Source organism: Aythya fuligula, chromosome 1 (assembly GCF_009819795.1).
Source record: "Aythya fuligula isolate bAytFul2 chromosome 1, bAytFul2.pri, whole genome shotgun sequence".
Classification (NCBI taxonomy): Eukaryota; Metazoa; Chordata; class Aves; order Anseriformes; family Anatidae; genus Aythya; species Aythya fuligula.
In genome coordinates this window covers 144495237-144520994 of record NC_045559.1, presented here as the reverse complement: position 1 = coordinate 144520994, position 25758 = coordinate 144495237, and the positions used below count along the sequence as shown (strand labels likewise).

Sequence of the window (25758 nt, the reverse complement as noted above, 5' to 3'; positions counted from 1 at the left end):
CCAGCCCCCTCATTTCTTTCTTATTTTTTAAGTGTTTTCAGTTTAGAAATGGTAATTTGGAAGATTTTTCATTTTCTTTTTTGAAATTTAACAGAGGCTATTTGGTCAAAAACACTGCCTTTTTGATATCTAACAGTTTATCGCCAAGCTGTTTTGGGCAATAGTGCAGTTGTTCTAAGACAGTCAAGGTTACAGTTAACCACATACGGTTTTGCACTACATATTACTAATTTACTGGGATAGCATACAGTGATAAATGACATAATCTGGTCATCAGACACAGTTTTTAAACTACATGTGATGAAAACTTTGGTTCATAGTAAGTATTTCTAGCTACTATGCGAGATTTCTGTAATTCAGGATTTTCATTTAATTGTGTGCTGATTTACTCTCTTGTGTTTTATGGTAAATGGCAAGTTGATATATACTCTTTCTGTATGCCAGAACTAAACTTCTACTATTTAAATTTTTCTGTAATAAGAACATATGTGGCAGTGAACAGTTCTATTTTTGACTAATCCGTGTATTTTTTTGTGGGAAAACATTTAAGAAATGCAATTTGACCTAAGGGTTCAGTTCAGTTGCAAAATCCTTGTTTTCCATGTTCCACATAAAATTAGTATTTTGTTTTGTTGCAGTGCTCTGTGTAAAAGTATCCCGTGGGAAACAAAGCAAAGTCTCCAGAGACCTCTAGTGTTTTTATTTACAGTCCACACTAGATTGTCATGTGCACAGCAGGTACTTTCTGTAAAAAAAATAGAAAAATAAATGTGTGCAGAACAATTTATAATGCAGTTGGAATAAGCAGAACTATAGGCAACAGTTAAAAGGGTTCAGTAAAAATTAAATTTAAAAAAAAAAAAAGGAAAAAGGAGGTATTCAGGAAGGATTTTGATGTGGAGTGGTAGATGGTTGTCATGGTGAAATGTGGCAGTTTCGCGTAAGATTTCCTAATTGTGTTTCCTTCAAAAACAATTTGATATTGTTTGTCTAAGTTTATTTTTTAACATGCTATTATGAATGCATATATCTTGTTTTACACAGAGATGTTGCCAAGAATGCTTTGTTGCGCTGGCGTGCATTTATTTATTGGACATTCCTAGGAGTGTTTGATGCTGTGGTATTTTTCTTCGGTGCCTATTTCTTGTTTGACAACACAGTTGTGACCAGCAATGGACAGGTTAGTGTTACACTTAGTGTCGATCAAAGGTAATTTTTTAATGTCAAGTGTGTTCTGTCATCATGAATATTTTATGAGTTATGGTGAGATAGATGGGATATCTGTTTAGTAAAATCTGAATTATTTAATAGGAATACTGTGTATCAGTAAACAGGCATAGCACTAGATACAACTTCGGAGAAATATATATCAGAAAGTCCAAGAATTCCTTCAGAATTTATGTAGTAACCTTTCTGTTTTATGCTTAACATTCATCTGATGAATATCTGATTAACACATCAAAAGACTCTTGGTAGAACAGTTATGAATTATCATAAAAACTTAAATATGACAAGTTTTTTAAATATTTTAATTAATTATTACATATGGCAGCTGAAAATGATCTCTCTTAATGATCTCTCTTTACTTGCTTTGCAATCACAATGCAAATTTTAAGAACCTTTTGCATTTTATTTATTTTACCCATTGATATGTTGGTCTATTTTATTTGTGTGCTTTTTTTTCCTTTTGCTACTTGCTTCTCTTCCTATACTCAGCTAATGACAACCAACACTCACATGGTAAGACTACTGTGGATTTGTCATGATACCCATTTCTTTCACTGTTCTTTAATTAAACTGCTAATTAAAGAGCAGTTTAGTTATTTCCTATAACTATTTTACAATAGCACTTAAACCTATAAATAGAAATGCTCTTTATTGCTACTTTAAATGTTTTTAAAATACAAAGAACTTATACAGAGTACAACGTACACTAAGGTATATGAAGTATAATAAAGAACCAAAAACTTTCAAAAATAAAAGGCCTTTTGCTTCCTTGCATTTTGGTATTTTGTTCTATAATTTTCTGGAACCTACATTTTGTTGCTAACTCTGCTATAGAAATTTTACTACGGTTTATGCTATAAAATATTTGAATAGTCTTAGAAAGGACCCTCAAAGTGAGAGAGAAAATAAACTGCACAGTTTTGTTGCCTATGTATAAAATATACATTTGCTAGAAAACCAATATTCAAATATCATAAAATGCCATCTTTGTGACATCTATCGATAAAATGAACTTTTAGTGTGATGAAATGAACTTTTAGTGTGTGAGAGAACATTTGTTAAGGACGATAGCTTTTCTAAGGACTGAATGACTGTCTGTTAGACATAACTGTACCCTGCAGCACCTCTTTTTCTGGTACCATTATGTTCTATTAGTTATTCAAAACTCTACATCAGCTCATATTTGTAGTCCTGGAAGTCAGTCTTCTCATATCTGTACAAAATTTTATAAGCGGCTTGTATCACAAGTATTCTGTGTTCCGTTTTGAAATTTTAGTCTATTTCTGTTGTATGTATTAAATCTAGTTCTTGTAGAAGCTCTAAATTAGCACTAATGCCTAATTCCAAATTTTGAATGTTTATGTCTAGAACTAGACACCCATGTTAATATTTGATGGTAAAATGTATTTTGATGAGACATTCTGACTCCTGAGTGTCAGAGTGAGTTAGAAAAATTCAATATCTTTCAGCATGCATGCTTGTGTGTACGAAGTGTACAGATTTACAGTTCCAGTTTTAGATTTAAAAGCTTGAAGATATTAGTGTCCAGGAATAGAGATAAGTATGTGAGTTCATACAAACATGAGTGCTAGTGGATGTCGATAGTTATTTCCAAGTGTTAAAATTATGGTTAAGTCTGGAAAAAGGCAGGACAAGATTTGAGGATTTGAAAGATTTACCATAACAATGCATTATTATGGAACAGGCAAAGGCAGAAAGCAGAAAAAGGAACAAAAGGGCTGAAGATAACACTAATACCTTAAATGATACAAGATGATTCAAGTTAGGTTCCAAATTGTTAAAATGGGTGCTGAAGCAAAAATTTGAAAATCGTCTTTCCCTCCAGAAGTGAACTGATCACCGTTTTTGCGTATCTAGTAGGAAGTCTTTTATTTAAATTGCACCCTGTAACACACTAAAATTTGCATACCGTTCAGGTTTCCAAACACAATCCCTCAGGATGTTTCTCAGTATTTAAAAATCTGTTTGAAACAGTTTGCAGTCTTTAGAGTCATGTTGCTAGAATACTGAATAGTGTGCTTTCAGTCACTGAAATTTACTTCATAAATGCCTACTTGAATCATTTCCTGGGAAACAAAACTAAGATACCAAAGATTTCTCTCTTATCAGTTGTTACTAATTTGCAACAATGCTTTTTGTATGAAGTTCCACTTTGTATATGACATCATTGTTGGTGTTGTAAAACCATATAGTCAGAGACCAACTGCATAAGGAAGGTAAGAAGAAACAAAGGCACCACAGAAGTGATTGCAGACTGTAAATGTCATCACAGTTTACTCATAGAGTAATACATCCTGTGTGACTTTGTCATTTCAACATTTGATACAGACGGTTTTAAATATAATTGTTAGGATGGGTTCAGAGACAGATAGGAAAAACTAAGTTAAAAGGATTACCAGAAGGGGAAAAAAACAACAGGAGGGAAGAGAGGTGAGAAGAAAGATGAATGGGAATGTGGAAGATAAAACAAATACAGCCACAGAAGGAGGGGGAAAGTCTTGGGAAGGCTGGGAGCAGAGCACACAAAAATATTTGCTAATAAACTACATGTTACCAAACAAACATAAAAGAATGATTCACAGCCTGAAGACGTGAACAGTATCTTGAGAGATTCATTGCTGAAAATTCCATCAGATTTTTTAACTCTCTTCATCTCATGTTGCTCTGCTTACATTTTTTCTATGCCAAATTAGCAGACTCTTGGTATCTGAAAGCAGTCCCTGTGCTATGACCTCATTTTCTGAGCCAAAAACATGGGTAGGTGAAGTGTTAGGTTGCAGCCTAATGCCTTCTAGCTAGCCTGATAGAACAAGGAAATTTTTTTCATTTTTTTTTCTAATCTTGCAGCTTTTACTGAAAATACTGAAATATCTGTTCAATGTGCAGAAACTTATACTGACACTGGGCTCTTCAAGAGATGCCAGATTCAGCATGAGAGTATTGTAAAGTCTAAGTGCCAGAAGAAATTGAGTAAATGTTGGCATAATTTCAGGTTCTCGAAACAGATTCCTGATATTAACCACACTGATTATTGTAGGGCACATAAAATAATGTAGCATGGACATGAGCCTACTAAAGAATTGTATTATATATTTTAAGTAAAACTCAGATCAAAATACTGAAGGTTTTCTGCACTTCATCATGTGCTCTGTACACTTGGTCTCATACTGAGTAATTTTAAAGTAATGAAATGAATACTCAGAATAATGAATATTTCAGTCAGTTGTTAGTTTGTTTTTTTAAATAATTTCCTGTTCCTGCTTGATCAGATTATCTCAGGCAGGTTACCTACAGATTTCTGTCCTGTGGAGGGCTTTGATCTCCGTTCAAAGTTTTTCCCAAGGCAGGACATTTGTATGATTGCTTGTCCCTGTGGATCCCTTGTCATCTAACACTGGGTGAGCTTGTGTATAATAATGTAGGTGGGAAGGAACTCCAGAGGTGATGCCATTCAGCTCCCTACTCTGTGTAGGGTTAATTAAAATCAAGTTACTAAAGGTCTTGCCCAGTTCTCCTCAAATTTTTAATATCCCTGAGTATGCAGATTCCATAACCTTCCTGGGCAACCTGTTCCAATGTTTTTCCACCTTCATGGTGAAAACATTTCTCCTAATACCTAAGCAGAATTTTTCTTGTTGCTGAAGAGATCTGCTTTGTCTCCTCCTGGTACTTTGCATCTCTGAGAAGAGTCTCGTTATGTCTTGTCTGTATCCAACCATCAGACAGTTGAAGATAGCAACAAGATTCCGTAAGGGGTTGAGAAAGCCTGTTTCCCTCATCCTCATTCATCATGTGCTCCAGCTCTTTCATCATCTTGGTTGTTCTCTACTGGACTTGCTGCAGTATGTCAGAGTCTTTCTTATCTTCAGTTCAAAATGAATGCAGTTCTTCAGATGTGGTCTGATGAGTCCTGAATAGACAGGAAGAATCAATTCCCTTTACCTGCTGGCAGCTACCTTGCCAAGTTTATGAGGTCGGCCTCTACCGCTGCAGGGGCACACTCGACTCTTGTTCAACTTGCTCACCCCAACTAAGACTCCTTGGTCCTTTTCTGTCAAGTTGCCTTCTAGCCAGTTGATCTCAGCCTGCAGTGGTTCATGGGATTAATCTGTTCCAAGTGTGGGGTCTTGCTTTTGCATTTGATGAACTGTTTGAGGTTAGTCAGCCCATTTCACCAAATAATAGAGATTCATCTGAATAGCATCCCTGCTTTCAGGTGAATCAGCTGCTTCTTCTCCACTTGGTGGGCTTTTTCCAGTTCTCTGGTCCTTCCCACGATCACCAGGATTTTTCACTGCAGTCTTGCAGTCACATAGACCAGCTTTTTCAGCACGCTTCCGCAAATCCCATACAGTGCTGTGAAATACAAAGTGTGTATACATACACAAGGGCAAGAAACCGAAACAATTTGCACTAGATCATACAAGAATTCAGTGTTGTGTTAAGTGTCAGTTCCTGGTACAAAGTAATACATATATTTAAGAGGTTTATTCTGGACAACTCATGAAGTGGTGGAAGATGTAGCCTATTATAACTGTCTTGAACCATTTTTTATAGATGTTCGGAAACTGGACCTTTGGGACACTGGTGTTTACTGTGCTTGTATTCACGGTTACATTAAAGGTAAGATATTGTATGCTTTATCCATTGAAACTTTCTTAGAGCTTTCTCATTGCTACTTATTAATACCAGTTTCTCTCTACAACCATACACTGGAAGGTATTAGTTTACATACAGTTTTTGCTATCTGTGCCTTTTTAACTCTGCTCAAAATGAAAAACAAAACCATCTTTTTTTCAGCCTATTCAGTGCAGAATCCTTACCTTTTTTCAAAAGGTGTCATTTTCATTTGACTTCCAAGTGTTCTGTTGCTTCTAGATAGTAATAACACCATATACTGTATTGTTCTTTTCAGCTTGCACTAGATACACACTATTGGACGTGGATAAATCACTTCATGATCTGGGGATCACTACTATTCTACATTGTCTTTTCTCTGCTCTGGGGAGGAATTATTTGGTATGAACCCTAATATAAATTGTATTGCAATGTTACTTCAGAAGCATAAACCTGTTACACATTTCATGTTGTTTTCCACACAGAATTCAATCTAGCTTTTATATATTGCAGAAATCCTAATAGCAGTCACATTTTAAACACACCAGTAATGGTAATTACAGAATGCTCAGCTACTCTTTCACTGAAAAGCTTCTAAAAATACTGTTAGAGTAAGAGGAGAATATCTGACCTCAGACTGCCATTAAACCTATCTCAGTGGTATCAGTTAAAAGTAGTCCAATGATTAGTTCAAGTAGCTGAGGCTCTCTCTCTGAGGCCAAATGTCACCGAGCCAAGTAGGCCAAGTCTGTGTTGCTTGGGGCTAGCCACCCACAGAGTGGGTTTGTCTTGGAGGGAACAAGCTGTAGCGGCCTAAACTAGAGCAAGGGAGTCAAACCAACACTGAGGCAGTGTGGATTAGCAGGAGCCGTACGTTTGAGCTCATTAATTACCGAGTTGTTTAGAAAAGTAGATTCAGGTATTTGTTCTACAGTTGATAAGCTTTTTAAGAAACAATACAACTCTTGTCCATAGCTGATTGAAAATGTTGAAGTTCGGTGAGTTTTTTTCTATTTTAAAAATTCTGTGTTCTTGAAACTGAAATTTTGGGGAAGGAGATTTAGTTGAAACATGGGTTCAGATCCTTACTGTCCCTGATTGCCATCAGGAAGTTGAATTTGCATTTCTCACCTATAGAGAGGGCCTAGTTACAAGGTTATATTTTTTAATCTCTTCTGCTGGAATTGTTCAACTTTGTATACATAAGTAAACATTTTGAGTGACCTGGAGGAAAGTTTTGTATTTCAGTGTGTCCTTTCCAAATGAGTAACTTGTCCAACCTTTTTTGGCAGTAAAGCCAGAGCTCAGTTGCATCATTATCAGAATGAAAATGATCTGTAGAAGAAATAGTAGCAGACTTTCCCTGCTAATGTTTTCCAGCCAGTCTTGCTGGGTATTAGGCATGTTGCTATTTACATCCAATGATGTGGTTCAGCTCTACCTTTTTATAATGCACGGACTTCTGTGAAATTTTGGGAACTAGTAGAAAACTGCCCTGATGGTAGGAGGGATTTATACTGCAGTATTTCTACAAACTGATCAGTCAAGAACTTTGTTCTCAGTAAACATGCCTCTGGTTTCCATTGTTGTACAAAGATAGAGTTTTAATGGCCATACAACTGCCATGAAGATGCAGGGAAATATGGAAGTGAGGGCATTGAACCTGGGGGCAGATAAAAACATGGGGAATAGGTTAAAGTGCTTAACATGAGACCATCAGAGTTGTCTGAGGGTGCTTGAGGTATGAGAGAGGTGAAGAAAGGTGTGGTCTACAAGACTCATTCAGAGGATATATATGAAAGAGTGCGTGACAGAAAAAACATGAGGGAGTGGATGGGAACGTAGGAAGAAGAAAGATGTTAAATATCTGGAGCATGATGAGGAGTAATTGGAAGTGTATGAACAGGATAGGATGTACCTTAGTTTATCTTTGTTAGGGAGAGGCAGCTTGGGATGGAGGACAGAGGACAGCCTGATACTACCTACACCCTGGCAGACAAGAGGAAAACAGTTCTCTCTAGTCAGTGATTATTTAGATGTCCTTTTGGGAAAACTGGCATGGATGAATTCCCACAAACTGGGAAGTTGAACCTTTAGTATTTCATCACTGCTGTAACATTTACATTTAACATTGTCAGTTTTTCTCTTGTGTATTGAAGTGTAACTTCTATTTAATCTTTTTCCTACCAGGCCTTTTCTCAATTATCAGAGGATGTATTATGTGTTCATGCAAATGCTGTCTAGTGGTCCTGCATGGCTGGGTATTATTCTGCTCATAACTGTCAGCCTTCTTCCAGATGTTCTCAAGAAGGTCTTATGCAGACAGTTGTGGCCTACAGCAACAGAAAGAATCCAGGTAAAATACTTTCCATTGTAGAGGTAGTTATTTGTATCACAGATCATAGAATCGTAGAATGGCTTGGGTTGGAAGGGACCTTAAAAATCATCTAGTTCCACCCCCCTGCTATAGGCAGGGACACCTCCCACTAGATCAGGTTGCTCAGGGCCTCATCCAACCTGGTTTTGAACACCTCCAGGGATGGGGCCTCCACAACCTCTCTGGGCAACCTGTTTCAGTGCTTCCCCGCCCTCTGAGTGAAGAATTTCTTCCTAACCTATAATCTAAATCTCCCCTCTTTTAGTTTAAAATCATTTCCCCTTGTCCTGTCATTACCTTTAATAATTAGCCCTCTCAAGTTTAGAGACAAGATTAGAAGAGAGGTTCCCTATCTGTGATGTATGTCACTGGTTGTTTACCAGTCACTTCTTTCATCAACCAGTATGGTGAAATAAACTGCTTGTTACTTATTTGGTGGTATATACCTGAACCCTGGGGTGACACCTGTACCCCTGTACCAGCAGCCACTGGGAAATCAGCAGATAAGGCTGGTGGGAGACAGCTCTATGGCTCAACATGATTCCTGGTTTGAGGAAATAAGAAGGGTATAAGGGGGTTGGGGTCTCTGTGAGGGTAGGTAGGAGACAGTTAAATCAGCTGGACAGCAGTTGTTCCTGCTGTCACAGAGTAGTATCCAGGGGTACTGCCTGCACCCCTGAATTGAAGTAATTTTTAAAGCAGGCAAATACATTTTACTTCCTTAAGTAATCTCTAATACAGATGTTTTAGCATTTACCATGCAAACTGAGCATAGTTATCTAAAATGGAAAAAAAAAAAAGCAAAAATAAGCTAAGATCAAAATTGGTAGGAAAGGAGCATGTCATTTTGTTGAAGTCCCCTTAAATCTAGGGTTGACACAAGCAGTTGTAGTTCTGTACCAAGGGACTCTACAACTGCATGTGCGTTTATTGTTGAATAAACTTTAATTCACACACTTAAAATAAATCTGATAAATATTTCCAAATGTGATAAATATTACCACCAAGTATGTTGGTGAGGAATATGTAGTGAACTCATACTAACATTCATGTTTTGCTATCTGTAGAATATAATACTATCTTAGCAAACTAATACTGATGCTGTGCCTGTTTAAAAAAAACAACATGTATTAAAACTTAAGTTTTTAACTTTAAAATTAAATGCCCCACTTCAGAAGAAAAAAGAGTACAGAATAGCACGAAAAAAAAGGCAGATCAGCCTTTAGCATTTTTCTGTTTCAATGTCTTTAATAGATGTCTCTGTCATATGTGCTACTTGTGCAAGTTGATTTTGGTGCAGGTTCTGCATGCTTAATTTAAGTCTAAAGAGAGAGAATGTGCATGGATTAATGCAAAAACCTAGCCCCAGATAAAGGAATTTCACCAAGATTATATGTTAGTGCTGGAAAAGGAATCAATTTTAAGGCAGACTTTGGGCTTAACACTAGCGATATTGATTTTTTAATATTTAACAGAATCTTTGACTTTTAACCAGATATATCCCTTGTGTTTCTTCTTATCTCCCTTTATTTCTGTCTGTCTTCCAAACCGCTTTGTCAAAATAACTCCTACCTTGCTTTAAACGTAAATGATGTGCACGATTACTTCCTACAATCTTCTGGGGAAATCAGACTAAACATCAGTGCCTTTCTGTTGAGCAGTCCACCATCTTTATGCTTTCTCAGACTTCAAGCAGTCTAAGTTTCTAATGGAACAAAAGGTGACTTTTTTTCTGCCTTTCTGCATGCTCGGCCATTTCATTCAAAAGACAGTAAAAAGTTTATCATCAGAAGTTATTTACCGTATTCATTATCTCCATTTCTGACTCACACCACGTATACTTTAAAAAATACTTTTTAATTCCGATTTTTCCACCTGTTTATTTATCTCAAAGATTGTATGAGTCATTGTCACAATCTGTCACTATCACTAACGTTTTTTTCACTGATTTTACTGAAATTTACAAAGCGTTTCTGCCTCAAGAATCTAGGATTCTTAGGCCCCATTTGAATCATTTGTGTATCTGTAGGTGAATGCATGTTGTGCTTGCATTGTAAATCTCTAAGCAGAATAGTTGCCACGCAAAGCATAATAATTTTGATAATGCTGATGTTCTATCTTGATACAGAAAACATGGTGCTGGAAACGATTTAAGCAATCTTTGGAATATATTAATATATCTGCCCTGCTGAAAATGCAACTTCTTTGCACTAAGTTGTTTCTAGCATGCATTTTCAAATCAAGCTTTCCTTCTATTCCATTTTTTGAAATTCTATACTTCTTTCTAAAAATAAAAAAGCTCAAGATGCAGAAATATATGACAATTTAATATAAAAGTAGAAGAAAAGCTGGTAAATCTTGGCTTTACTGTGGTCTACAGGAAAGCTCCTTTTGACTTAATACTAGGAGACTCTTGGTATCCATTACAGATTTTATATCCTTATCTTTTAACTGATTAAGATAAAAAAAAATACACATTCTTTCTTTCTTTGTTCAAAAATGTATAGTCAATAAAAATACTGTAATTGTTTAAGTCAGAGGGAAAATACACAAAGGTGTTTTCACTATTGCAAATTCTAAATAAAATTGGCTTTTAAGAGCCTTAGGATCGGTTTGAAGTAAGCTTATAACTGTTTTTAAACTTACTGCATTCCTATAAACTATATAATCTTCTTTGTAATAAAGAGCTTCTGGAACAGTTGGCAAGATTAACGTAGGGCTAGACGTCACCTCCCAGGTTACTAAACTAGTTCTGCTCAGGCAGTCAGATCGCAGAAAGCCTTTGAAGTAATTGCTAACACTTCTAACTTTTTCAATTATCTGGAGTCACTCCAGAGTGGGGTCAGTGATTGTTTACCATCATTATCATTCAGAGGTTTTTAATCATTCCAGGTCTAGTTCTGTGGTTTTTGAAAGATCTTTTCATATATACACACGTATACATTCACGTATGTATATGTGTGTATATGCATACATATATGTACATATATGTATGTGTGTATATATCTCTGTATACACACAAGCTGCCGTCTTTCTTGTGCTAAAATGTTAATTCTGCAAAAGCTTTGGAGGAATCAGTTGTCTTTTGTTAATTCAGGTCAAAACCTGCTCACGTCTGTCTCATGCTTAGTCCCAGTGACTCTTTGACTCAATGAAACAAGCTGAGTTTTGTGTTCTAACTGGAAATTATGCAGCTTTAAGGTTTCTTTCATCCTTAACTTTCAATAAGCAATAGGGCTTTTTTAATATTCAGCCTATATTAATTGAAAATATTTCCTTTTTCTTTATCCCTCTCTAATAAACTGAGAAGCTTGGCCACTTTATATGGAAAATATAAATTCACTTTAAATAATTCTCTGCATTTTTTTAATTGTCACTTTGGCAATGTTTTTGTAGTCCCAGCTATTCTCTAGCTGAAACACCAGGTGTTTCAGTTACGAGTTGTAAATAACTTCTATGTTTTTACCCCTTTTTAAGAAATATGTTTCTTTTTCTTTTCGCTTCTGATTTTTTTTTACTTCGCTTTCACTTCAGTCACAAGATCAGCCCATGAGCCTCGGTATGGCATCTCTACCCTTTGCTGCTCCCACAGTGGTGCTTTTGCCTGGGGAAGCCTCTCTGGGGACTCATCATTCTTCTGTTCCTCAATGGGCTTAGCTGCTGTTAAACAACTGCACAGGCCTCTTAGAAACCTGGTGATAGACAACTGCTGCCTTTGTCTTGTGTTGGGCTACCCTTCTGTGGAAAATAAAGAAATGTGCCCTGCTGTTTCAATATCTGAATCCCATAGAAATGGGTCCCGCTGTTGCAATATTTAAATCCCATTGAAGAAGTTACCTTAGTAACTCTCCTGCCCTCTTTCACCATGTAGTAATGACTAAGTTGTAAGTCAGCCTTTATCAGCACTGGCACCATCACCTTCTCATGTAGCACTCCCTTCAGCGACCCTCTTGTTCTGGAGGGCAGAGCAGCGGGACATCTGCTCCTTAATTTGGAGTGCCTGGACTGGCTCGGGGTGAGATGACCTTAAGGAAATCCTGGACCAGCATGGCTGCAACGTGCCCTACAGGGCACTGGTCCAGGTACAGCGCTGTCACATCATCATATCCAGGAGAGCTCCTTCATTCAGTGCAGGTTATTGTCAGCGGGGAGGACACACAGCCCATGGTACTTAGTCATGGTACAGTTTAAATGCTTTTGAGAGTAATTAAGCATTTTTAAGAGTTCAAAATGGAATTAAAACATTCTCAGTGTGTCTCAAAGGATTAACCTCAGGAGCAAGAAATAGAAGCCTTGTTTTAGTCTGATAACCTTTCCTTTTTAGATCTATCAGAAAATATGTCACTTTACAGGACCTTGCTACAGTAGTTATAAATGTACCAAATGGCACCATTCATTCACATTTCTCTCCTGTATTCAGCAAGAGTCTCACTGTTTTTCCTCATCCTTGCAGAAGAGTATGAGACATAGAGCAGCCCTAAATGCACTGGTGAACAGCGATGGGCCACTTCTTGAAGGAACTCTTTCAGCTTCCGAGACATAATTAGATCAAAGCTAGGTAACAGTACTGTACGTGTTGCCAGTTTGGATTGATTTCTTTCTGTGCTATTTACAAATCAACTGTTTCCTCCAGAGTTTTTGATGTTAATTTATCAATACGATACAAAATCATTACGTTTTACTTGGAGAGACTAGTTTTTGCAAAAGATATTCCACGATACAGGTAAGCTCTTTTTGTCCCAGGCACCCATGTAAGGCAGAACAACATGTCTGCATGAATCAATACACCCATATTAAAGTCCTATTCATACATTGTGTCATGTATAGGTATTGCCTAACATCTGTTTGGTAAGAACTGCAGTTATTATTGCAGAGTGTACTCACATCGTGCCGTGGTGTAGAATACATGAAGTCAGAAGTAAATCTCTCATTAGCAGTTTATCTGTCATCTCTCGTGTTTTTGGATAAACGTATAGAACAAATGTGGACAGTAAAGCAGGAAGATAACTATATAGGAGGAAGTAAGTTACTTGTGAGTAGGACCCTAAGTCAGGCATGGCAGACTGAAATATTTTGCCTTGGAACCCAACATTTTATGCATAGAAAAAATAGCATTTTATTTGTAGAAACGCAGTAACTAAAATGTTTTATTTTATAGCTGGAACAATAGGAAAAATAAGTTACACAGCCTATGACTACTCCCTCTGACATTTCCAAAATAAAGTCTGCTGATCTGTTACCCAATTACCTATTTTTTTCTATACTAATGTTGGTATTTGATCTATATGTGTGTTTAAAAGAATCGAGGCCTCACTGTTAGTGAGTATTTTGGTAGAGTTTGCTGACTCTATTCCAAGAGTGACTGTCATTAGAAAGCTTTCTACATGCTCTTGGTTATGTAAGAGTAGCATTTCAAGCCTTTGATTGGCATTGAAAGTAGGCAAACTTCCTTAAACTACGTTATTAATATTTATTTTGGGATTTTCTACCTTCTGCTACCGTGTTAATGTTAACAGGGAAAGAGGGAAGGCAGTGATTAAGAGTGGAGTATTAGCTAGTTGATACAGTATTCATGGAGAGGGTGATTGATAACACAGGTCTGAATCATGCTGAGAATACATTATTATCTTAAATATTGTCACATAACCTCCATATCCCTATGCCTGGAAATTATACACAGCGTTTAATGAGGACAGTAGATAAACTCACTGGGGACAGTGCTGTGCCGATTATTTTTCAGTCTGTTCACACGTTCCAGCTTCTTGTCATGTAACCCTGCTATTAGCATAGTCCTGAATATTTCCTGAGGTGAGGTGCCAATTCTGCCAGCGTGGGGTGATCATGTGGTACAGATAAATTTGAATGGACAATTAGACCAAGTTATCAGAGCAGGTGCTATGACGTGTGGTATAAACTGCCTGCATGTACCTCATGCTACATGTAAACCTAAGCAAGTCCAAAATCTGGTATTACTTAGAAGTACAAAGCAAGTGAATGAGTCTTTTGGAATGTCCCTGTATTAGCACTAACCAACTGTAAAGAATTCCCTCTCTTTGGAAATACAGGACAAAGTATTGAACCTTTTCTGTCTTGAAATTCCCCCTAACAATTCCTGACTAAAAAAGTTCTGAGATAAGATGTACCAAAAGAGACTGCAGAAGGAAATACAAACCTGATTTAAAAAAAAAAAAAAAAAAAAAAAAAGTCAACATGGAAGCAGTCCTCTCTGTCATCATCTGTTCTCTGGAGAGCCCATTGTCGAATTTAGAGATTATATGTAAAATTATGCCTAGTTCTTCAGGTCTTAATATAAAACTAATCGTGCTGAAAGAGGGATTTTACCTTCACATGAAGCAAATAGCCAAAGTGGTAATTTAGCGAAAGGCATTAATATACCAAGGACATAAAGAACGCAAGTTTAGACCTAGCTCCGAAGTCATCTCTTTACTGTGTATTTGGCTTTTTTCCTTTACAGAATGCATCAAGGCACTGCCGGGACCACATCTCGGAATTCACACCTCTTGCCTGTCTGAAAAGCCCAAGATATAGGAGCAATGACTGCAGCAGTTCCCCAGCAAGAAGGTCTAATTCTCATTCTAAAAAAATGATGTTTACGCACTGGAGAGGCATTGATTATTCAGTACTTCCATCTGTCTTTGGCTATTCAAATAAGCATTGTCGTTCCAGTGCAGGCTACCACTACAGTGGGTCAGGTTTGGAAACATCTGTATGACAGAACACCAACTCAAGCCTTTAAAAACTGTACCTTTGTTTATTTCTTTTTTCAGGAAACAAACATGTCACATATTAAACTATACGTGGCTTTTGCTGTCTGAGGTAATGTTCAGACAAACAGGATCAAGAGCTGGAAGTACGAAACCTTCCAGGCCGATAGGCCTCTTTTTATGTTTTGAACTACTGGAGCAATGAACAATCTGCACAGTCTGGTACTGTGAGACTGGTAGCACTAAAATTTCTCTTCATCCTGTGTCAAGACTTCTGTGCATTTATTGCTTCTGTCATCTTTAGTCATTTTCTTTGTTACTTGAAGTGTATAGTTTCAGTCAGTGACCTACATTTTGAGATCAACAGTTTTAATTTTCAGCCAGAAACGATGACCTCAGTTATCTCCAATGAAAGTCTCCTAAAGCATATTTAATAAGTGCTGTTTCTGATTTTCCTCTGTCCTTTTTCTTTCTTTGCTCTTTCTATAGAACAAACTGGTGTTTCCTCTGTGCAAATCTGCTTTCAAGAAACACTCTCTAATGTTCACTTCCTTGTAAGTGGCCAAATCAGGGCTATGTATGGTTTTCAGTTAGTTTCCCCCTGTAGAAAGATAGGCATAACAATCCTTGTGTACTGTATGTGCACGCTATCTGAAGTCAAGTTGGCTGTTCAATAGGTAGATACCAATGTTGCTATCTACTCAAAAACTGAATGTAAGCATTTTGCCTCAAATGTCCTTGTGAATTTGTCAGAGATGCAGGTAACCAGTATTCCTACTTTTTACCTCTCTGTAAATTTAAAGTATGCATAGTAGGAAATATTATATATTGAGCTTTTTTTTGTCTTTTTTTTCTTTCTTAAAAAAGGCTATTTTTCCAAATAAGCATATTTTACTACCTGGATGCATCCTTTTAATTTTTGGTTGTTTTTATTTTTAATTTTTTTTCTAATTATGTGGTTGAATACAAGCTGATTGGTTCAGTAGATACATTACAAAGCAAGTAGTACCCAGCCGTTACCTTTTGCAAGCAAACCAGTAGGTGGCACACGGCTATTACTAACATTGAAACACACTTGTGATAGAATTTAGTTGGACCACAAAGATTCTGTTTGAAATACTTCAAGTACGACAGCCAACTTGTACCTGTTTTCTCTGCTACATATATGTTACCTTGCACTAATTCAACTATTAGCTGTGTTCTCGTCTTGTTTCTTTAGTCCAGTGTTTTATTTTGGGGTGCAAAACTACCTGAAGGAGTAATCTGATTTCAGTCTAGTTTAGCCTGATGTTTATAACTGGTTAATAACCACGGTCATTAAATAATTCTGGGAGGATATTAGCTAAAAATGTATTGCAATGTGAAAACAAAAAATTTGTTGTTAGTTGTCTGTTTAATGGACAAGGCTGGTGGATAAAAAATATTTCCCCTATTTGCATTTAAAAAAGAAAAAGTTGAGACAAAATAATTTACTCAACAATTTACTTTTTAATAAAAGATCCATCGACTTACTAGGAAGTGCTCCTCACACTACTCTGAGTGACTTTCCAGTTCAACAATGAAATATTGAAAATGCCCTGGGACAAACAGATTGTAAAGTGAGTTGTGAAATTTTCATTATACCAAAGATAGGGAAAGAGGATTAAAAAAGGCTAATGGTGAGCACCACAAATGAAGGTATCTTTAACATTTAACATGTAGCACTTTTAAGTTTCAAAGAATGTCCTCATCGCAGAAACATTTTGAAATACATACATATGTATGTGGGTGTGGGTGTGTGTACATATATACGCCATTGCATACTTGAATGTTGGTCAGTTCAAACCGTCCCCTACATAAAACACTGGTGTATATATTTTTAAAAAAAAAAAAGTTAATATGGGTATAAATTTTATACCGGTAGCAGTGACAAATTTCTTGTGTGTAGTTAACAAATTATTTGTAATGTATTTTTTAGAAATCTTAAAATTGCCTTTGCACTGAAATATTTTTCATACTGTAGCTATTTATAAATCTGTTTTACGCATACATTTGTTAACACACCATTTCTATTTTTTTTAAGTATATGTTTTGAAGGCTTTTTTTATACTTATGAGTTTGGGCCACTTAAATTTAGCTTAGAGTGGAGTTGTGGCTGAATGTTAAAATTCTAATGAATGTTAAATTAGAAATATAGGTCTGTTGCTCTGTCAGTGTCACCTAAACCATTCATGTTTTGCTGGGATTTGTGATTGCAGCAAGTAGAGTGATATACTTTCTGTGCTGTGCTATTACTGCTAGCTTTTCTATTCTATAAAGCCTCCTGCTTTTTTACTTACTGAGTTCCATCTTTTAGCCTTAAATAAGGAGATTTTTGCTTGATGCTTTCGAAAATGCTGCATTCCTGTTCTGCCTACTAACAAAGCAGTTCATTGCAAACTTCATGTAAACCAGCACTTAGAAATTATTGTCAATGTTATTCAGCCGAAACACCTACATAAGTGCTTGGGAATATTTAGCCGACCATGTTCATTTTTTGGAGGAGGAAGAATGCTTGAATTTCAGTGGAAGTTTCTGCTTTGATTTAGCAATACTTTTACCTTTAAAAGTTGGTACTGTTTGTTAAAATAGACCGTTCAATGGAAAAAACAAATGACATCAACTCGGTTTCTCTTGCTATGTTTTTGCTTCAGTCCCTGTTACTCTTGCCATGCAAACTAGACCACTGCAGCAGGTGGTAACTTGGAGTTTCGCTGTAAATGGATCATAAAGTTCAAAGATGAAAAAGTAGAAGTTAGATCAAAATGAATTTGAATGTTTTATTATGGATGGGGCACTGAGAGGAGACAGATTTTTATATATTATAAGAATTAAGGGGGAAAAGTATAAAAATCTATATAACTTCCTAACTCGCCTTGTTTAAATTGTTGCAGCTTTAACAGCATAATGTCTCCATAACTGCTTCTATAAATGTCTTGAAACTGGTAAGCGCTAACCAAATGTATGTGAAGACTTAGAAAGTATTTCAAGCTTTCCAGCCACTGAAGTCCATATATTTTCTGCAGTGGCTTGTGGCAAAAGACATGGATCTTTTTTATTTTACAATGTACAATAATTGTTTGTTCAGCCACTTAATATAAAAGCTTACAGTTTACTTTCTTGCTTGCATTAGCCTGTCTAGTCCCAACTGGCTTGCAAATATAAAAGTTAAAAATAGCTTAATTGAGCCAACTGCACTACTTTTCTTTTTGGAAGCCAGTGGGATCGTTGTGCTCATGCTACTGTCTCTGTTAAAAAAAGCTTTAATGGAAATTTGTGAAAGTATTATGAAAGTGAAAAAGTACGTGATTCTACTTTGCAGAATAATCTAAAAAAATCAGTTTATATAGCTTTAATTTTTTACCTTATGAAAATTCACAGAATTTTAATATGCGTTGTCTCTGGCAAATTCTGTGCAATGTACACGCTGCATTTTAAATGTCCTTTCATGATCTAATGTAAAGTAGAATCTGCGAAAGTGCTGTATGGGGGCTGGGGGGTAGTTTTCTGTGCATTAAACATTTAAGATGTCTGTAGTCATCAGCACCAAATACCGACACTCGTTTTTAATTGTACAATTATAGGTGCATTTATTTGAAAATAAATCAGCCTTCAAATCTAATGTTTAGATTATCCAATACCACTTCATTTATTTGCTTTGAAGAGTCAATGTGTGAATACATTACTGTAAAGTTTCTTTTCAGTGCTATTTTTAACTTTAATTTCTGTAGATAACCAAATATAACTTGTTTATATTCAGTCACATTTTGGATCCTTATGTAGAATATATAAGCAGGAGACATGGATCTGCTTGCAATAAATATAAACATTCAAGACTGGTTTAAGTTTGCTCACGAGTAATTAAAACAATTCAAGTATGAATATGAAATGATTTCATATTAGTCTGTAATAAAATGTAAGTAGAGAACAGAAAATGGACTGAGCGTCTGACTCTGTTATTGAATATGCTTGCAGTCACATTTATTTTCAGAGACTACCCGTAGCCAGTCAGAGAAGACCAGAAGATGAACCAGAAGGTGTGAGGGGGGAGTTGCAAAGGTAGCACAACTCAGTACCAGGAGACTACTACCAGGTACCAGGTACTACTCAGTCTAGGAAAGCTTTGCTTCTGCCACAGAGATTGGGTAGGTGCTGAAGCTCTTCACAATCTAAGCTCGTAAGCTGCATGTGAGGAGGTCTTCATTACCTTACAGTTCTGCTGTCCTGGGTGCCCAGAGCTAGTTCAGAGCTAGAGCTTTCTCTTGCAGTGTTGGCAGTTTAAGGAAAACGAATTAAAGGCAAAAACAATCTGCTTTGCCATCCAAGTTGGTAGCAGTGTTCTCACAAAATAGACTGACTGCACAGAAAACATAATTTTCTTTTGGTTGGTGGTACAGTATAATGGGAGAGTGCCTGTACTTTCGAAACCATTACAGATTATGCCAACAAATGTATTCACACAGTCAGACTGAAGCTTATCCTAGAGTGCTTCCACAAAGCAGTTCAGAGCACTGGGTTAGGTGCTTCTCTCTTTCCTGGTGCTTAGGCACAATGTTTGTATATTGCTTTCTCAATTCCCATAATAAAGATTTTAGAGTAATGATTTTGCACATATATGAATCTTATCTTGAGTAATGCAAGCACATTTACCCATCTCCCTTCTGTTCATCAAGAATTTATTTATTTATTTATTTTTCTACTGAGTGAGCTTCTAGGTAAGGTAGAAAGGTAAATATGGAAGGTGTTTTTCCCTTTCTTCATGTAATGAAGAAAAAATCTACAAATTGCAACTAGATAAAAAGTACTAAATGGAAAAGAGAACGTGATGCATATGGATTTCAGGACGAACAAGTAGCAAGAGGAACAAACTACCTCAAAAGTAGCCAACTTTCTATTTTGCATATAAAAATATTTAATTGTTTAAAGGAAAAAGATCAGAAAGTGCTCTCTAAACAGTATTAATTCTAAATTGAATACCATGTTTTCCTTCAGCTCTTTAAATTATGCACTTTTAGTAAGTTACATTGTAAATTACTTTAAAACTGTTTCTTCTATTCTACAAGCCTACCTTTTTTTTCCTGCAATATATGCAACACTGCTCAATAAAATGTTTCAAGGGGTTACTTTTTATATGAAGTGAAATAGGTTGGAGACAGGCTGAAATTTCATGGTTTTGCTTTATGCATATTCTGATTTTCCTCAGCTGGCGCTCGACAGAAAGTTAAAAATCGTTTTTGAGCATTCCAATAAAGCCTTGTTGTTGTGTGTTTCCATTAAGTATACTTACAGGTCCTTTCATTTTAATTTCATTCAAATGCTAAAGCAAAAATCATGTCCATTCATAGGTTTCATTTGCACTGTGAAATGGTGAGATAGGGATAAGAACAAAAACAGCCATTAACTCCTGTCTTTGTACAGAATGGTTTATAAGCTGCCTAATGTCCCCCACCTATGTTTGGATGTATTTTATCTGAAAATTACAGTGTTGCAGTTCTTTTTTTAACTGATGAGTCTGCAGTGAAATAATAGTGGTGACTTTTAATAATTTAAGTCTTTATTTTTCAGTTAAAGGAGACAAATAGGACTAGCATTAAATTTTCAACCACCCAAAGATTTGTTGTTGTTTTCTATTATTCATTTCAGTTAAAAAACCTCCTGGTGCATTAAGCTTTTAGAAATACTTAGGATGCAGTGTCCTTTAAGGTTCACAGGCTCACTGTTCAGATTACACCAGGAAGAGCTGTTAGCATCCAGTTTCCTTACTTAATGGCTGAAAAACAGAATATGCTTCTCGTCCCTAATGAGGGAAGCAATGCTAATTGTTGTTCAAAAAGCCCATCAACACTCACCTTGAGATTTTAAATGTGCTTTGTAAAGATGCTTGACACTGAAATGTTAATGTCAAAACCACTGCCAGATCTGAAAGCTAAAGTGATCTTGCAATCTAAAAAATACAGAGCTTTAGAAAAGAAGGGGAAAAAAAAATAATAATAAAAAAAAAAAGTGCTGGATCTATTTAACAGCATCAAGCGCTATGCTGACTTTCATTTCAGAAAATGCTTCCAACCCAGGAGCAGGAATATTCTTCCAGGAAATGCTGAGCAGCTTGCTTCTAAGGTGATTATAAATTGCATAGTTAGAGAGAGTTGTCAGTATTAATTAGGTTGAATTCTAACTGTATTCCCAGCGATGAATTGGCATTGTGGTCTCTTATTCTGATAAAATTAGAGGTCAGAAAGAGAAAGTTTGTCTTGTCAGGGACTTCAGGCACAAGACCAAAGCTTAACCCTGATGCAGTGATGCAGCTCAGTAACTATTGGGATTCACCAGCTTTTAAAGTGGCTCAACTTAGAAAGTCCAAAATATGTAGCAGTTTAGCCTAAAAGAGCAGAAGCATCTTGAAAACTTAGGCTGTGGTTTGTAAAATGACTGCACCAGGGGTTTTTGTGTCATTGTACTGAAGGGAACCAGTCCAGCTGCAAAAAATAGCTGAAGATCCCTCCGTTGTAGATTGTATGGCAATGCAGTCATTCTGGCTTCCCTCCGACCTCTCAGGAGGTCCCAAAGCAGAGGATTTGGAATCCACCTTGCTCCAAAGTCCTGGACTTTGTAGGTTGATGGGAAATGCCGTGTACTTCCTGAACTTTCAAATTACAGGGTCCAAAATATACAGTATGAAATGTGGCTAGGAATATTCTTTCATTTCTTAGTTTTGGGGCATACGTTTACAAATCTACATTTACAGGTATGTTCATTCAAACTTACCTCCATCCTGACACAGTTTAACTACAATTACAATCTATACACACTGGTAAAATGCTCAGAGGAGCATTCAGGTCCAAACATACCTGGCTATACCCACCCCATGAGAGAGAGGACAGAGAGAGGCTCCTTTCTGTGCCTCCCTCTCTCTTTCTCTTCACAGTCCCTCCAGTGCAATGAACCCCTGGTGCAAGACCCGTGTTGGATCCTCGCTGGGGGAGATACCAGCTGGGGAGTGCTTTGTGAGAGGGCTCTTTCCCATGGGAATCCCACATGGGAGGTGGGAAATTCCTGTCCATACCTGAAGGATACATTTCCCTCATGCTGTTCTTGTTCTTCATCAATCATGGTGGTATCCTTCAGCAAAACTTTTGGCAATGTGCCACTCTCCATAGCCTATCCGAATAATACCCGCACACTCAGCTTTGGTATCTGTTATTTCCAGATGTATCTCATGAGAACCATCTGCCCATTCTTTATTTCCAAATATGTATGAACATTATAAGACAGGAAAGCTGTGAGAATATCTTAATTTTACTGGCAACTAATCTGCTCATCCACGAAATCTCCTCCCTTACTCATTGTTTAAGAGCTGCTGCTATTGTACAGCAATAAATGATGGTTTTTTTTAGAAGGTATTCTTGTTTTTCTTAAGGTTAATATCTAACCACCCCATTAACTTTTTAACTGCTTCGTTTTGTGAAGATTTACATTCCCCTTACTTTTCGCACTTCACAATTCTGATTTATCATAACAATTTTATATCCATGTATTGAGCCCAGGCAGCATGGTTGGAGTTGCACTGACTTTGGGCAGAAACCCACGCAGCTGCTGCCAGGCACCACAAATGCTGTGACACTCTTGTCTCTCCCCTGTCTTCTCATCGTCTGTGTGTGGACACTACAGATGCTATATTAAAATGTGTTGGCTTGGGAGTTGAGGAAATACTACAGTAGCCTGAAAATAAATTTCTGATACACAGAGGTCACTCAACTTCTCACATGGGTTGACCTGTCAGTCTGGTGGCTGGCCATTTGACCATTTGCCTGCAATTCATCTTTTACATGATCATTTCACAGACGTCATCTTTCTGTCGTGTTACACCACTCTTCTAATAGGGCTCAGGGCTGCAAATCCAATTTATTCCCTACCACCACACTGGATGCTGTCAAAACTAACCTGCTGTTCTTTACCAGCATTTCTAAAGAAATTCCATGCTTTTGTCCAGTCTTAGCAACTTCTTTCCTTGACTATCAGTCCTTGTTTCAGGCATTTCATGGTGCACAGTCCCAAACTCTGACACAGAGTTTGCATTTCCCACAGAAGAGAGCTTTGACATCCCTTCCTGGCCCATTGCAGCCCAGAGCACACCGTGTGTCCAGTCCCACGCAGGTGCCTGAGCTCCCCACAGAGCCAGCAGAAGACTCTCTGTTGAATGGCACACTAATAGCAACTGCAGATTGGCAACCACAGCTTCCAGCCGAAGTCCTCCAGTAGGTATTTCATTTGTTTGTTAGACATTAAAAGCGTATTTACTGTCCAAATATAAGCAACGGTACTGAATGCAAGCGCAGTGAACTCCGTTAAGGATTCCGGTTATTTTTTAAACTCTTGGGAAAGCCAGGAAAAATATTAACTAGGAGGGAGAGAAAAAATACACAGCATGGGATGTCTCACATCCATGTCCAAGAAAAAAAAAAAAAAAAAAAGACAAATATCTCAATAACTTCTGTCACTGAGACCACAGAAATAGACACACGCAATGTTCCCAACGCAAATGGCAAATGCAGGATTTGGGGCTCCTGCACAAGCCAGGCTTGCAACCCCATCCTCCCACGTGACGTTTGTTGTTTGCAGCCGTGTCCTCAATACACAGATTAGGAATAATCTTATTTAGATGCCGAGGTGTGGACATTGCAGCCTGAGGCAGGAGGGGTTTGAAGGCCCTAAGCATCTTTAGCGTCACAGGACTCCAGGCTGGGAATTTTCTCGCTTGCCTTCAGATGTACTCAAGGTGCCAGCTTACAGACAGATCTCCCAGTCCGCCCAGCACCTTTCATGGATGTGGGATGGCTAACGAGGGGCCTGGCCTGACTCCTGTAACCCTGAAAGGAAGGAAGGGAGGAGAGGAAAGGGAATCATTTGCTCCGCACGTCACAGATGCTTCACAGGCACCAGAAGCTGGAAGAGTCTGATACTGTGCCAGCCCCCGAGGAAAACAACAGGGCAGATTTTCCACGGCCACTTCCAGTGTGATCTTGCTAGAAATCTCACCTATTTGCAGGATCGAGGCAGAGGAGGTGCTTGCCTGTGCCTGTGGGGAGCCACTTTGTGCCGTGCACGGGGCACTGGGATCGCGGAGCAAGGGGAAAGCAAGAGACTTCCCCTGCATTAGCTATGCTGAGGGGTCCAGGGTTTCCCTTGGTCCCTGCTCCTGTTGCTACGGATTTCCTAGGGCTTTCCAATACACAGGTCCAACCACGGGATTCCCCCGTTTCAGCTAATTCCCTGGAAATTGGTAGTTTTCTTCCTGGTTTACTCATTTCTCTTACACCCTACAATATTGAAGCGTATCTTTGCTATTGCCAGTGCCTGCCTTCCTAGCTGGTACAGCAGCGAGCTGGGAGCCCGCGTCTCCAGCTGGGAGCCTAACCAAGCTGAATTTGAATGAGGATTTCAGTTTTGCTCCAGGGCCAGGTAAAAAGTCTCCCCTTTCACCATCTGTTTTGCAAAGCCCAAGCACGTGCGCTGCTTTTTGATCTAAACCAGTCCAGGAAGGGCATCAAAGAGCAGTTGGTGTGCACATTTCCTTTTTCCTTGTAGCTAATTAGATTTTGTCCCACTCATTGTGCACATCTGAGTGACCTGTGCATTGGGGTCCTCCACAAACCAGCTCCTTTCAGTGCAATCCCATTTCTTATGGCAGCAGTCCTGGGTTTCACCAAGAACTCCGGTTGGCACCAGAGCATCTCAGTGACACAAAAGGATCGTCCAGCCAAAACTTCAGCCCTGCCCCTTGATAAAATCTCACTTACTACAGCCTAAAAGGACACCTGTAGGCTACTCTGGTTATTCTACGTCATCCAGCTCAAATTTTCAGCCACAGAATATGCCTGAAAACAGGACTTTTTCTATTATTTATGGAGAAGCTGCTGTTATTTTCAGTGAGTTCTTTGGATTTTTATTAAGGTAAATATTTCATAGCAGAGGAGGAAGAATTTCTAGAGATGCTTTAAACCATCAGAAAGCAGCGCGTGATTGTGCGGTGTCCCCTGAGCCTGTGAGTCATGTTTGTTAACGTTTGCAGTGCAGCAAGAAGACAGGCGAGGTTTTTTGGGAACACATTTTGCTCACATCTTGCACAAATGTGGAATTTTTGCAGCCTACCGATGGGATTCTCTACAGTCGGCTCTCCATCTTTTCCCACTTCAGTCGCACTTCAGTGGTATTAGCCACAAATAAATCATTCAGCCCAGTGCTGTGCCATACATGTCTCAATCGCTACAATTCTCTTTTCAAACTGCCTCTCCTTAAATCAAATTCATTCTCCATCATTCACTATGCATTGCCTTTACTATAAAAAAGAGAATTATTATCAGTCTATTTTAAAAATATTTTGAGTTCCCTTTTCTCTTTGGACAATTATGGCTATTTTATTTTCAGCAGGTTTCAAAAATCTTCCTAACAGAGCTTGAAGAACTTTTCTAAATAACTAAAAGCTTCGAAGCCTACTCTTCTGGATATTTTTCTCATCAGATTACTAAGTATTGAAAGCTTCTGATCCCATACAGGACCTAGCTCCTATGATAAAGAAAGCCTTCAGATACGTGGTGACACAATTCACATAACCTCTTCCTGACAACCAACCCGTTGTCATTTTGCAGCTGGCCCAGACATTGTAGCTGGCAGAAACAGCTCATATTAAGAGAACATCTTCCTGTAGCATCTTGGTTGATTCTTCTCTCTCCTGAAGCACGCATGTGTCGAGTCACAGCACAGGGCACGTAGCAG

At 37.8% G+C, this 25758-nt stretch overlaps 1 protein-coding gene across 3 annotated transcripts in view; it reads left to right on the top strand.

Annotated features, from left to right (window-relative positions):
* Nucleotides 1–18924, top strand: part of ATP11A (ATPase phospholipid transporting 11A) — a 124087-nt gene extending 105163 nt beyond the window's left edge. For 2 of the 3 annotated variants that reach the window (XM_032192820.1, XM_032192829.1), the window contains exons 25-29: nt 1045–1180; nt 5806–5871; nt 6164–6267; nt 8056–8221; nt 14718–18924. In XM_032192820.1, the coding sequence (XP_032048711.1) occupies nt 1045–1180; nt 5806–5871; nt 6164–6267; nt 8056–8221; nt 14718–14975 (730 nt within the window). In that variant the 3' untranslated portion in view covers nt 14976–18924. Of the gene's footprint in view, nt 1–1044; nt 1181–5805; nt 5872–6163; nt 6268–8055; nt 8222–9873; nt 9963–14717 lie in introns of all 3 variants that reach the window. The other variant, XM_032192830.1, reaches the window with a different exon arrangement.
* The last annotated feature ends 6834 nt before the right edge of the window (nt 18925–25758 follow it).